The 12,521-nt window shown below is 43.4% G+C and overlaps 1 protein-coding gene across 7 annotated transcripts in view; it reads left to right on the forward strand.

Annotated features, from left to right (window-relative positions):
* Nucleotides 1-11,862, forward strand: part of AGBL2 (AGBL carboxypeptidase 2) — a 39,022-nt gene extending 27,160 nt beyond the window's left edge. For 4 of the 7 annotated variants that reach the window (XM_024748984.1, XM_024748989.1, XM_024748987.1 and 1 more), the window contains 7 exons: nt 179-279; nt 1,326-1,456; nt 4,747-4,813; nt 6,272-6,397; nt 6,908-7,015; nt 9,476-9,559; nt 11,107-11,862. In XM_024748984.1, coding sequence (XP_024604752.1) covers nt 179-279; nt 1,326-1,456; nt 4,747-4,813; nt 6,272-6,397; nt 6,908-7,015; nt 9,476-9,559; nt 11,107-11,280 — 791 coding nt within the window. In that variant the 3' untranslated portion in view covers nt 11,281-11,862. The remainder of the gene's footprint in view (nt 1-178; nt 280-1,325; nt 1,457-4,746; nt 4,814-6,271; nt 6,398-6,907; nt 7,016-9,475; nt 9,560-11,106) is intronic. The other 3 variants (XM_024748988.1, XM_024748990.1, XM_024748991.1) reach the window with 3 other exon arrangements.
* Nucleotides 11,863-12,521: the final 659 nt, after the last annotated feature.

The following is a 12,521-nucleotide window of genomic DNA, read 5'->3' on the forward strand; positions in this document are numbered from 1 at the left end:
GTAAACTTGTTCATTGTCAGAGGTTCTCCTGAATCAAACTAAACTAGAAGGAGAGAGACCCTGTCCAGAAGCGTAATATTCTAGAATCATAGGTGGTGTTTCTAACGAGATATTCATAAATTAGATTTGCATTTGCTCATTAAGATTTAATAAGAAGTGTTATGGATTTTTTCCGCAGGCAATAGAAGAGACACTCACTTTACCCCTGAGGATCTAACATCCCTGGGTTATCATGTCTGTGACACCCTTCTGGATTTCTGTGATCCTGACAGAACCAAGGTAAAAATGGGGTTTCAGGAAATATGGTGATGTTACTGTGATCGTTTTCACATGGGTCCGAAGTCAGCCCAGTGGGATTACAGGCAATCTTTATTTTCCTCTTAATATTTTTCTGAAGTTTTTCTAATCAAAGAAAATAAGAAAGCCCCCAGCCTGCAGTCTCAGCAAACAATAAGACCTCATACTTCCCCAAGAACAGAGGCCATGGTGCCAGCTTCCCTTCAGCACACCTCTCCCTCACTTCTAGGCTTAGCTGTGGCAGCACCAATTCTTACTTCCCTTCCTCCTATTTCAGAAAATCAGGTGTCCTTTCCCTTCTCCAGAACTATCCCTGTCCTTCAAGCACTTGCCCACCTCCCCTGTGGCCTCCCTGAGGTCTTGCCTCAGTTACCTCCTCTCTTTTCTGTGCCCTCAGTTTTTTCCTTTTCTTCTTCCCCTCGACTGCAGATGTTCTCAAGCTGCCCCCATCCTAAATACAAACAAAGGCTTCCTTTAGCCTTGTTGCTCCAGGAGATTATTTCTATTTCGCATCACCACTCGCCTTCTTAAAAGGGAGCCTGTACTCATGGTCTCTAACTCGTCTCTCATACCCCCTCTGAAATGTCGGCCCTGGGAACACATGACATGCACCACTCTGGATGCAACTGTTTAATTAAAAAATACTTAAAAGACACTTTGACCTCAACATAGGGCCTGTTAAATCAGATTTGCCGTAGGCCAAATTCTGAACAACCCCATTCTAACTTTCCCTACTCAATAAAATAAAATAAATCTGACCTTTGCATTGTTCAAGAAGTGTATTATTGGCTTTAGCCAGGGAAAAGTGACTAAAGCAGTGTTCACTGATATTCTGCCCTAAAAATGCTTCTGTCTGTTCTTACAGCTCATGTAACTTATTGTTAACACGTCCTTAGTAGCAGAGGTTACAGCTTACTCATCTTTATGTCCCCAGCAATAAATAAAGTGCCTTTCAGCGTATACTTAGTAAATATCTGATGAATAACTAAATGAATAATCAAAAATAGTTCTTTTTTTCACTTCCATAGTTCATGCAGTGTCTAGCAGAGCTTAAAGAGCTCTTACAACAGGAGATCCATAAAAAATTCAAAGAACTTGGACAAGATATGGATTTAGAAGGAAGCTGGAGTGACATCTCTTTGACTGACATTGAATCCAGGTAACAAACTTCATTTCAAAGAAAAAACATAGGGGTTCTATATATTTTTTTTTTAATTGTCTTGCCTGCTCTGTTGTTTTGTCGGTTTTGAACCTCAGGTGCAAAATATTGAATAAATCACGGCACCCTTGAATGCACTTCATTCCTTCAACAACTCTGTATTGAGTGCCTGATCTTTGACAGCCTCTCTTCTAGGCTCTAGAAAGCGTTAGGGAGATGGGCAGGCAGTTTGTGTAGGGCCTCATAGGCAATTGTGAAGCCTTTGTCTTTTACTTCAAGGGAGATGGAAAGCCTTCGGAAGGTTTTAGGTACACAAGTATCGTGACCTGACTTAGGTTTTACTGGGGCTGCTATGTGGAAAAGAGATTGTAAAGAGGAAAGGTCTAAGCAGGACACTCATTGGGAGGCTCTTGCAATAATACAGAAGAAGGGTGATGGTGCTTAGGGGTGTAGCAGTGTTTGGGGCTGTGGGAATTGGTTGGATTCTAGATATATTTTGAAGTTTCACACATTAAGATTTGCTTATGGATTGGATATCGGGCATGAGAGAAAGAGAGAATGACTCTATAATTGGTTGGATGGAGTTGCCTTTAACTGAGCTGGGGAAGATGAAGTGGGGGGAGAAGGTTAGGGGGGTGATGAAGATCAGGAATCTGGTGTTGGGTATGTTGAGTTTGAGGTGTCTAGTAGATGTCTAAATGGAGATATGGAATAAGCAGTTGGATATATGAGTCTGGAGTTCAGTGTAGAGAGGTCTGATGGAGAGAGTCATCATGGATAGATGATATTTAAACCTTAAGTGTGACAGATATCCCAAGGGAGTAAGTGCAGATAGAGTAGAGAAGAGGGCTGAGTCTGAGCTGGGTACCATAGCTGTAAGAGGTTAAAGAGACCGTGAAGAGCCAGCGAATAAGACTAGGAAGGGACCAGCACGGCCAAAAGAAAACCAGGAGAGTGATTCTTTTAAAGTAAATCAGATCGTGTCGTTCCTCTGTTTAAAAACACCTCAGTGGCTCCACCACTTCACTCAGATACAAAGTCAAGGACCCTACAGTGGCCTACAAGGCTATAGGATCTAGCCATCTGCTACCTCTGTGACCTCCACCCTCACCTCTCACACACTGCTACAGCTACACTGGCCTCCCCGCTCTACCTCAGGGCCCTTGCACTGGCAGTTCCAACTGCTCTCCCCCAGATATTCACAATGCTAATTCCTTCACCCCCTTCAAGTCTTTGCTTAAGCGCCAGCTTTTTCAGTGTGGCCTCTACCCTCATTACTCTAATATTGCAGCTTGCTCCCCTGCCTTCACCCTCCTGCCGTTCCTCAACCCCTTTACATGCTCTGCTTTTTTCCATAGCATTTTACCACCTTCTGTATCATTTGTCATTCTATATCACTTATGTCTTTGTTGTGTCTGTTATTTATTGCCCGTCTCCCCCTACTAGGGTGTACGTTCCACAAGGTCAGAGATCTTTGTTTTGTTCATCTCTGTATCTCATTTACTTAGAACAGTACCTGGCACATAGGGAGAGCTCAATAAATATTTGTTGAGTTCATTCAGTATGTAGGATCTCGGGCCCACTCTAATAGTCTCCACAGTTATTTTAAGAAGCCCCCAGGTAGGGGGTGGTTATTTCACAGGTATACCAGAACACCTGCTACTCAAGCTTACCGCCCCAGCTGTCCCCAGTCAGAAGGTTCTGGTCAGGGCATGGCGGCCTTCTGCTAGAGACTGCACTGTAGTCTGTGGTAGAAAGTGGGAAGGGGATGGCTCGCCCACCCACTCTATGTAGCACGTTGATTCTGGGTCCTAAAGTAGTTCTGCTGGCTGAGTCTCCCAAATGTCTCTTTAGGAACCTTAAACCAGACCAGCAGCCCAGGTAGGGTGTCCCATTCACCACGTCGCCTCTTCCACTCTCCCAGAATCCTTTGCCTAACTCTCCAGGACCACTGCATCAAACCCTCTTCACTTTCAGCCTCAAAAACAAAATGCCTCCCGCATATCAAGTCATACATATAGGGCCCAGGGGGACCAACTCAGAAGCATCCTGACTGCATTCTGACAGGCTCAGCAGGGATACTCTGAGGCATTTAGTTAAGAGTTACTGAAACCAATCTGCCAACCTCTGCACCAGCCTCCATGGGGCTCCTCCTATCCATTCACACGGTTACACAGAAAAGCAGACTTGTGTGCAAGCCCAGTTTGAGTTTGCTTGGTCTGTGTGCACATACATGATTTTCGACATCATCTGGGGTATACTGCATCTAATGTTTTTTATCCCATTTGTTAAAGTTTTCTATTACCTCCGAAAGGGACTTCAGAGGCTATTATCTAGTGGCCTCAAAGGCTACTCCTCAGACTGGAAAAGCCTTGTGAGAACAGGGAGTTGGGAATTAGATCAGAGAAGAGAGGGCTTTCTTCCTGCTGCCTTGCTGTGGGGCTCCTCATTGTGCACTGATGGGAGGGCGGGGGGGCCTGAGCAGAATGAACGTGCTGAGCAAGGGTGGTTTGAAGTGCTGTCTTTTCCCAGGAGATTTGAGTTTTGTGCCTAAGACGTTTTTTTATATATGGAGGACGTGTCATAGAGCACAGCTTTCAGTTCTAGCCAACCACACCCCAGGAAAGGGGAAAATATAATGTGACACAGAAGCAAAGGACATGATGAAGGAAGAAAGGATGGATTATCTGTGTCTTCATTCCTCCTAGCCTTTGAAGAAAAGGGGAAGGGACAGTTTGTGGGGAGAACTTTAGACCAATCTAGATGTGCTCCAAAACTTTTGAAGGGGGAATTGGGGTGATAAAAGTAATACTCCTAATCTCTGACCTACAGATTCTTTGTTATTAAATATATCTATTTGCATATTCAACACATGTTTGAAGAGTACCCAGTCAGATCCTTGCTCTCTGAACTGGTAGTGCCTAGACAGGTATGAACGAGACAAAGCCCCTGCTTGCAGACAAATCCCAGTCCCCTGCCGTTCTCCAGGGCCGCTCATTAAGAATCCTACAGTCTCTCACAATCACTGCCAAGGGCAGCTTTGCCCATCCGGCCAGTGTTTATTTTGCCACTTGGTTCATCTCTGTTTCCTGTGCACTGCCTGGCATGCAGTAGGTGTTCAGAATGAATGAATGGATATGCTTATCAAGAATTCTTAGTAATTGAAACACAGACAATGAGGGCAAATAGCAGACTAGGTGTCCTAATCCCATGCTGCTGGTCTGCTAGGCGTTTTACATCCTAGACATTAATAACAGGTATTTCCCTTTTTCCTTTCCTTTTGGCAACAGCACCAGTGGTTCTGACAGCTCCTTCTCAGATGGTCTCCCTGTTCACCTACTGAACACAACAGATGAGGTAAGATTATAGAGACTCTTGCACCCAGAAAGTAGCAGCCTAAAGAAAGCATGACACTACTGGATAATTTGGAAGAATTTTCAACTATCCCAAGATCTGCAGAAAATACAGCAGTAACATCCTAACTGGTTACCCTGCCCTGGAGTCTTTCATTTTGTCCTTTATAACTTTATTTTGTAAATCTAGGGGGGAAACATGTGAGAACTCCATATTTATTCCAAAATTAATTAAAAGTGGGGAAAAAAAGTTTAACTAAAAGTGAAACCCATGTTAAGAGATAGAGGTTGTTAGAAATGACCCAGAATTTCCCTGGTGGCGCCGTGGTTAAGAATCTACCTGCCGGGCTTCCCTGGTGGCGCAGTGGTTGAGAATCTGCCTGCCAATGCAGGGGACATGGGTTCGAGCCCTGGTCTGGGAAGATCCCACATGCCGCGGAGCAGCTGGCCCCATGAGCCACAATTACTGAGCCTGCGTGTCTGGAGCCTGTGCTCCGCAACAAGAATTGTACAGCACGGGCTCTAGGCACGCGGGCTTCAGTAGTTGTGGCACGCAGGCTCAGTAGTTGTGGCTCACGGGCTCTAGAGCACAGTAGTCGTGGCACACGGGCTGAGTTGTTCCACGGCATGTAGGATCTTCCCAGACCAGGGCTCAAACCTGTGTCCCCTGCACTGGGAGGCAAATTGCTAACCACTGCGCCACCAGGGGAGTCCCACAAATGAGCCATACTTTTAAAAAAATTTGTTTGTTTACATGGTCTTAGGTAGTTTTTTTATATTTCCATATATTAAGTAATTTTTCTTCTGCCCCATCAATGAACAGACTTGTTTTTCACATAGATGGTGTAAGAGCTTTAGAAACAGCAAAATGTTTGTTGTGGTTCACTGTGCACCTGATTTCCTAGTTGCATTAAGAAGTGTCTTCATCATAGGGTGAGTTTAAGGCTGTGTCAGAAGGAACCAGCCATATCAGACTGGACCCTACGGTTTCTTCAGCTGGATTTACAGCAGCATCAGTATAAGCTTCACCACACCATAGGTACCTGGAAAATTAGTCCTGAGCTTCATTTGCTTAATTATTAAAGCCACCCTATGGTAACAACCAAACTGTATCTATTAAGCACACATCTAATAACCAGTATTATCTGTACCTGCCAATATTGCCATAAGTAATGTGCTTTCAAATTTTATATCACAGATATGTGTTTATTGGTATAGGTGCCCCTTTGGCAGTATATCTATAATAGGGGGATTTGGATGGTGTTAAGTGGGGAGGGGTCTCTGGTAATGAGGTAACTGAACTGTTTTTTGATTCTCCAAACCAACAGCAGTTCAAAACTGTGAGGGCACACATACTGGGTTAGCCATTGTGTCTTGAGTGTTGTGTGAAAAGAGTGCTACATGTGGGTAGGCGTACCGCTGGAATCATCAACGGCTAATTTCTCTGTACTTTCTGGAATAGTTGAATCAGAAGAAGAAGATGTATAAGAAGAAAAAAAGGAAGCCACTTCAGTCTAGGAAACAGCGAAATAAACAGCATCAGAAAAGTAATTTGATGCAGGAGTCAAAGTTAACAGAAGATGCCCCAGTAAGAAAGCTCTGTTGCCTACTTCTACTGTCCAGTTAGAGTTTTCTACAGAGGGAGCAGGACAAAGAGTTAAGGCTTACTCTAAACCAGAAAGGGAATGGGAAATAGGGCAGGGGGAAGTTTTCTATTTGGATTTCAGAACTCTCCCATGGGTCCTCTGGATATCCCTAAGCAGATTTCAGCTTAGCGCACTAATCCTCCACTACACTCTAGCATAGCAAGTCTGGGTTTCCACCAAGTCTGGATTTCCAGAGGAAGGAGATGGTAATGGAAAAGTGGTGGCTAGAACTAGACCAGAGATTCCGGGTGGCTGAGAATTCAGGCCTGGTCCAGGCTAAGGACACTTGGATACCTCCTTCCTGCCTGCCACGCCCACACCATACCCCCTGCTTTCTAAAGATGAAAATGCTTTCAGAGGTGGGAGTTTTACTCTTGGGTGAATTGGGTCAATTATGAGTTGATTAATTGTAATAGAGCAACTGAAAAATATTCTCTTTGCAATCCTTCTAGGAAGGGGCAGGGTTTGCTTCCACTCTGCAAAAGCAGCCTGCTTTTTTCAAAAATTCAGAGAATACCAGTTCTTCAATGATGAAAAATGAAAAACCAAGGTTGAATGAGGTAGTATTTTTGCTTGACTTTTTTTTTTTTTCACTCACTCATGGAAAATTTATTAAAAACCTTTTTTTTGGTAATATGGTTAAAGTGTACAACATGATGATTTTTTTTTTTTTTTTGCGGTACGCGGGCCTCTCACTGTTGTGGCCTCTCCCTTTGCGGAGCACAGGCTCCGGACGCGCAGGCTCAGCGGCCATGGCTCACGGGCCCAGCCGCTCCGCGGCATGTGGGATCTTCCCGGACCGGGGCACGAACCCGTGTCCCCTGCATCGGCAGGCGGACTCTCAACCACTGCGCCATCAGGGAAGCCCTACAACATGATGATTTGATATATATATATATACACATTGAGAAAGGATTGTCACTGTTTAGTTAATTAACACATCCTTCCCCTCAAAGAAATATTCACTTTTTTTTTTTTTTTTTGCTGAGAACTCTTTAAGTCCTACTCTGTTAGCAAATTTAAATTATACAACACAGTACTGTCAGCTATAGGCACCATTCTATACATGGTAATCTTCACACCTCATTCATTTTATAACTGAAAGTTTGTATCCTTTTACCACCCTCTCCCTATTTTCCCCAATCCCAAGCACCTGGCAACCACCATTCTACTCTCTGTTTCTATGAGTTTGAATTTTTTTTTTAGATTCCACATATAAGTGATACCGTGCAGCATTTGTCTTTGGCTCATTTCACTTAGCATAATGCCCTCCACCCATGTGCATATGTTTTGTTGCAAATGGCAGGATTTCCTTCCTTTTTAAGGCTGGATTATATTGTTTGCAAGTATTTTCTCCCATTCGATAGGTTATCTTTTCATTTTATTGATTGTTTCCTTTGTTGTGCAGAAGCTTTTCAGTTTTAGTCTCACTTGTAAAAAATTTTGCTTTTATTGTCTTTGCTTTTGATGTCAAATCCAAAAAATCATTGCCAATGTCAAGGACTTTACCCCCTATGTTTTCTTCTAAAAGTTGTACAGTTTGGGATCTTGAATTTAAATTTTTAATCCATTTTGTGTTGACTTTTGTGTATGGTATAAGACGGGGTACAGTTGAATTCTTTTGCGCATGTGGATATCTAGTTTTCCTAGCACCATTTATTAAGGATACAGTCTTTTCCCCCACTGGTTATTTTTGGCTCCTGTGTTGAAAATTAATTGACTATATATGCATGAGTTTATTTCTGGGCTCTCTATTCTGTTCCATTCTTGACTTTTTGTCACACAGATTCTCTGATTTTTCCAATTAGTACGTCTCTCTCAGAGGGTGAAGAGTGCAATAGCCCTGTGTCACTCTTACTGTCAGTACCACTGGGAGCAGAGGAACATTAAAATTGGTGGGGACACTGACACTGCTTTGGATTAGACACCACTGAAGTCTGATATCACATATTGGTGAATTGTGATTTTATACCCAAAACATAAGAGCTGGCTGCTTTAACCATCCATCCATCCATTCAGCAAATTGTATTGTGTAACTACTATGCGCCAGGCTGTCTGCTGGATGCTGGGAGTGCAACATTGAACAGAACACTATCCCTGCCTCAGGGACCTTAGGGTCTGCTGGGTATTTTAACAAGTAAGCAGGAAGCTACATACAGAGTAGGATGCAGTAGGAAACAGAGGAGACAAATTCACCCAACTTTTAGTACTCTGGAGTGTGGCTATAAAATCCTTGATTCTTTTATGTATAAAAATAGGTTTGGGGCTTCCCTGGTGGCGCAGTGGTTGAGAGTCCGCCTGCCAATGCGGGGGACACGGGTTCGTGACCCGGTCCGGGAAGATCCCACATGCCGCGGAGCGGCTGGGCCCATGAGCCATGGCCGCTGAGCCTGCGCGTCCGGAGCCTGTGCTCCGCAAAGGGAGAGGCCACAACAGTGAGAGGCCCACATACCACCAAAAAAAAAAAAAAAATAGGTTTGGGTACAATAGTAGCCAAATAGGGTGCATGAGGCCCTCCTCGTGTGGAATGCTGCCCTGTGGTTAGGGATGATAGAATAAGGTCCCACAGCATTACACGGAGGAGCCCGCCCAAAGCACAGCCATCTCTGTTCAGCATTGAGGGCCATTCGGTGTCTAGTGTAATAATGGCAAGAGCACAAGCTATGGGGTCTGTCTTGAGTTCAAATTCCATCCCCACTATGTAGTTTTCCGTGAGTTACTTAACCACCCAGGGGCTCAGTTGCTGCATCTAAAATGTTGGGGTAATAATATCTACACACAAGGTTGTTGAGAATATTCAATGCGAAACCGTGTGTGAAATGCCTGGCATATGGTAGGCATTCAATAAGTATTAGTTTCCTTCTTTTCTTCAAACTACTATTTGTTTGTGTTCTGCCTCTCTTTCCATGTTAGAGTATCATAATGAACCAACATGCATGTATAAAAATTACTCTGTGTGTTTTATATAATCACACTTGTCCAAGTGGAAAATTTAGTGAAAATGTGTTCATTTATTTTAGTTAAATGGAAGAGACAAAGGCACCTCCCTGGGCCCATCAAAAATGACCACCTTGATTTTGACTAAGAATAAAGAGAGAATGCAGGTATTTCACCTGATATATGTATATATATATGCCAGCAATTAATTTATTTTTCAAATGTATTATGTGATTTGGAGAGGTGGTGATCTGCAATCCACACAGTATCACCTCCTTGGATTTGTTCTGCTGAGGTGAACATCTAACGTAGTTAGATGTAGTCTCAGGCTACAAAACACCTGACCAGCCAGGGGCATTGCCCACAAAGTACTGCAGGATGGAGGAAGCCCACCCAGGGCTGAAAGCTTGCCATGGAGAATTTAGTTTCATTTCAATGAACATTTGTTAGGTAGCTATTATTTTGTAAATCCATGGCAACATTTCAGGTAAAAAGTGATGGTGAACGCAGTGGTTCTGAACCCTAGGAGGTGTTAACAAACCGGGGTGTCACCATCAGTTGTGAGGGGTGTTTCACATCCACTGTTACAGTGATCATTCGGTACCGAGGTTTGTGAACGATTTGCTTTTTTAAAATAATAAGTTAGAATGAATTCCTATTTATCCCTATAATAACATCTCTCTTGCTCCTTTGAACTTGCATATTCTTTCCTGAGAGGGAGGAAAAAGAAGTAAAGAAACAGCTGGTGAGCTGCGGTTTCAAATAGCCCTGATTGTGTCTGTGGCAAAGTGCTGTTCACCTGTGTCCGGGTGGGGCAAAGATTGAGGACCACTGGATTACTGTAGGTGCACTAGGTATAGAACGGATGATTCTCTCAAGGTGAAGTCCCTGCCGTCTTCCCAAGTCTGCTGCTTGGCAGTTCTCAGGATGATGCTCTCATTTACCCGTCAGTATTTTATGGAGGATCTACTATGTGTGGGGCCCTTTGAAGACTGTATGACATGAGCCCTCCCTTAAGGCCGTGATCCTCTAGGAGGGGTAACAAGGTAGATAGTCCAATCACCATGATATAACAGAAACAGAGCAGTGACAAGAGAGATGTAGATAAAGTCAAATCAAAGAGGATTCTGTCCTGACACGCTGATAAGTGATGACTGTCCTCTTTCCTCATACAGCATCCACTGCAGGATGTCTGTGGGTGGCTAAAACCATATCCTACCACTGAAACATGCAAGCTAGGCTGTAACATGTAACCAGGGATTCAGTTAAACACAATGTAGTAGACGAATGCCATCCAAACCTTTACTTTTACTTCATTTTCTTTAAATTTCTAATTTAATGTTTCTGTAACAGATGTAGGCATTTAAATTCTGTGGCAGGTCAGATAAGCAGAGTCTAAAAAAGGAGACAGTCTCCCAGCCTGTAAATTAAGCTCTTCTCTTCCTTTGCGTAATGTTTCTAGACAGCTTATAAAATGCAGTCCCTAAACTTCTCAGGGCAATTAAAATATTGCCCATGGACCTTCCTTTGGCTATCAGAGGGACTAGGACAAGTGCTTGATTGATGCCTGCCCTGTACCAACGCCAGCTACTTTGGTATTTGAGGGGAAATGCAAATACTTCTCACTGACTCCTGCAAAACCAGCACCAACCCTAACTATAACTTCAGGAATTGCAGCATCAAGTGGTTCACCTTTTATGTCTTGTTTGCACAGAGAGAGAAGCCAGGATTTACAGTATCATGCTCTCCAAAGAGAAACACAAACCCCAGCCAAGAGCGAGCTCCAGATACGAAGCCAAACTGGTCCAGGAACAGATATCCTGCCACAAAGGGAGGCCGTACGACCGCGGTGGTATACCCATCCTTGCACATATACACCTACCCATAGGGTGCCTGGGCCATGCCACACAGGCGCTTCCTTGCTGTGTTTTGGGTTAGACACATCTTGTAACGAAGGGATTTGTATGCTAGGGAATTACGTTCATTTGTGGTATTCTGTGTTGTGTGTTCATCATGCGCTGTCCTCACCCCAGGTGCTTACACTGTGTTCGTGCGCTCCAGATGCATACCTCACGAACGAAATTATTTTTTCATAAAATGAAATTTTATTGTGATGTATCCAAAAGCTTCCCTTATCAGAAATTGAAGTGTGTGCTCGTGAAACTACAACACAGATATACCTCAGTTTAACCAATAGATATTCTCTCTAAAATTATGTGCAAATCAATTTTAAAAGTGCAAACTCTGTTTTAAACGTATTCTGGGAGTTTACTGTGTTAAAAGTCTTGTGTCAGAGCTTTCTAGTGTTCAATTCTTAGTCTGACTGGGGTATATCAGGTTTGCTCAGGGTGAGGTGTTCCCACATAGAGAAAACAACTCATGTACTACCTGGAAGTCAATGTTGCATATATTATGTTCAGCATGGTTATGTAAATTTTTTAACCCACCGATTAAAATTCTTTCTCTCCCACAAATTGTTCCCTTTGATTGGTTAACTGCATAATCTTATGTGAATAGATATTTTAGATATTCTATCCCTCGCAAGCACCAAGCACCATCTGCTGGCTACAGCCTGCATGTCAACGTGCAGGAGTCACGTTAAACAAGGGTCACTCCAGTTCATGCCAGGCCTCCTGTTTTGACTTTACCTGCTTCCTTTCACATTGGATTGAAAGTTTCCTAGTACGTTTTTCATCACTTTTAAACTCTTTCAGCCACCACCACTACCTAGATGACTAGAGATTAGAACCAAATGGCAACACATTTTATTATAATCCCAGTGTCTGTGTCTTTTTTTTTTTTAATTAATAGACTTTATTTTGAGAACAGTTCTAGATTTACAAAGAAATTGAGGAAATAGTACAGAGAGTTCCCATATACTGCCCATCTCTCCCCACACACATTGTGTGCGTGGGGTTTTTTTGTTTTTGTTTTTATTTATCTATTTATTTTTGGCTGTGTTGGGTCTTCGTTGCTGCACGAGGGCTTTCTTTAGTTGCGGCAAGCAGGGGCTCCTCTTCATGCGGTGAGCGGGCTTCTCACTGTGGTGCCTTCTCTTGTTGCGGAGCATGGGCTCTAGGCGCGCGGGCTTCAGTAGCTGTGGCACGTGGGCTTAGTAGTTGTGGCTCA

This window comes from Neophocaena asiaeorientalis, unplaced genomic scaffold, assembly GCF_003031525.2.
Source record: "Neophocaena asiaeorientalis asiaeorientalis breed wild unplaced genomic scaffold, Neophocaena_asiaeorientalis_V1.1 scaffold43, whole genome shotgun sequence".
NCBI classification, from domain to species: domain Eukaryota; kingdom Metazoa; phylum Chordata; class Mammalia; order Artiodactyla; family Phocoenidae; genus Neophocaena; species Neophocaena asiaeorientalis.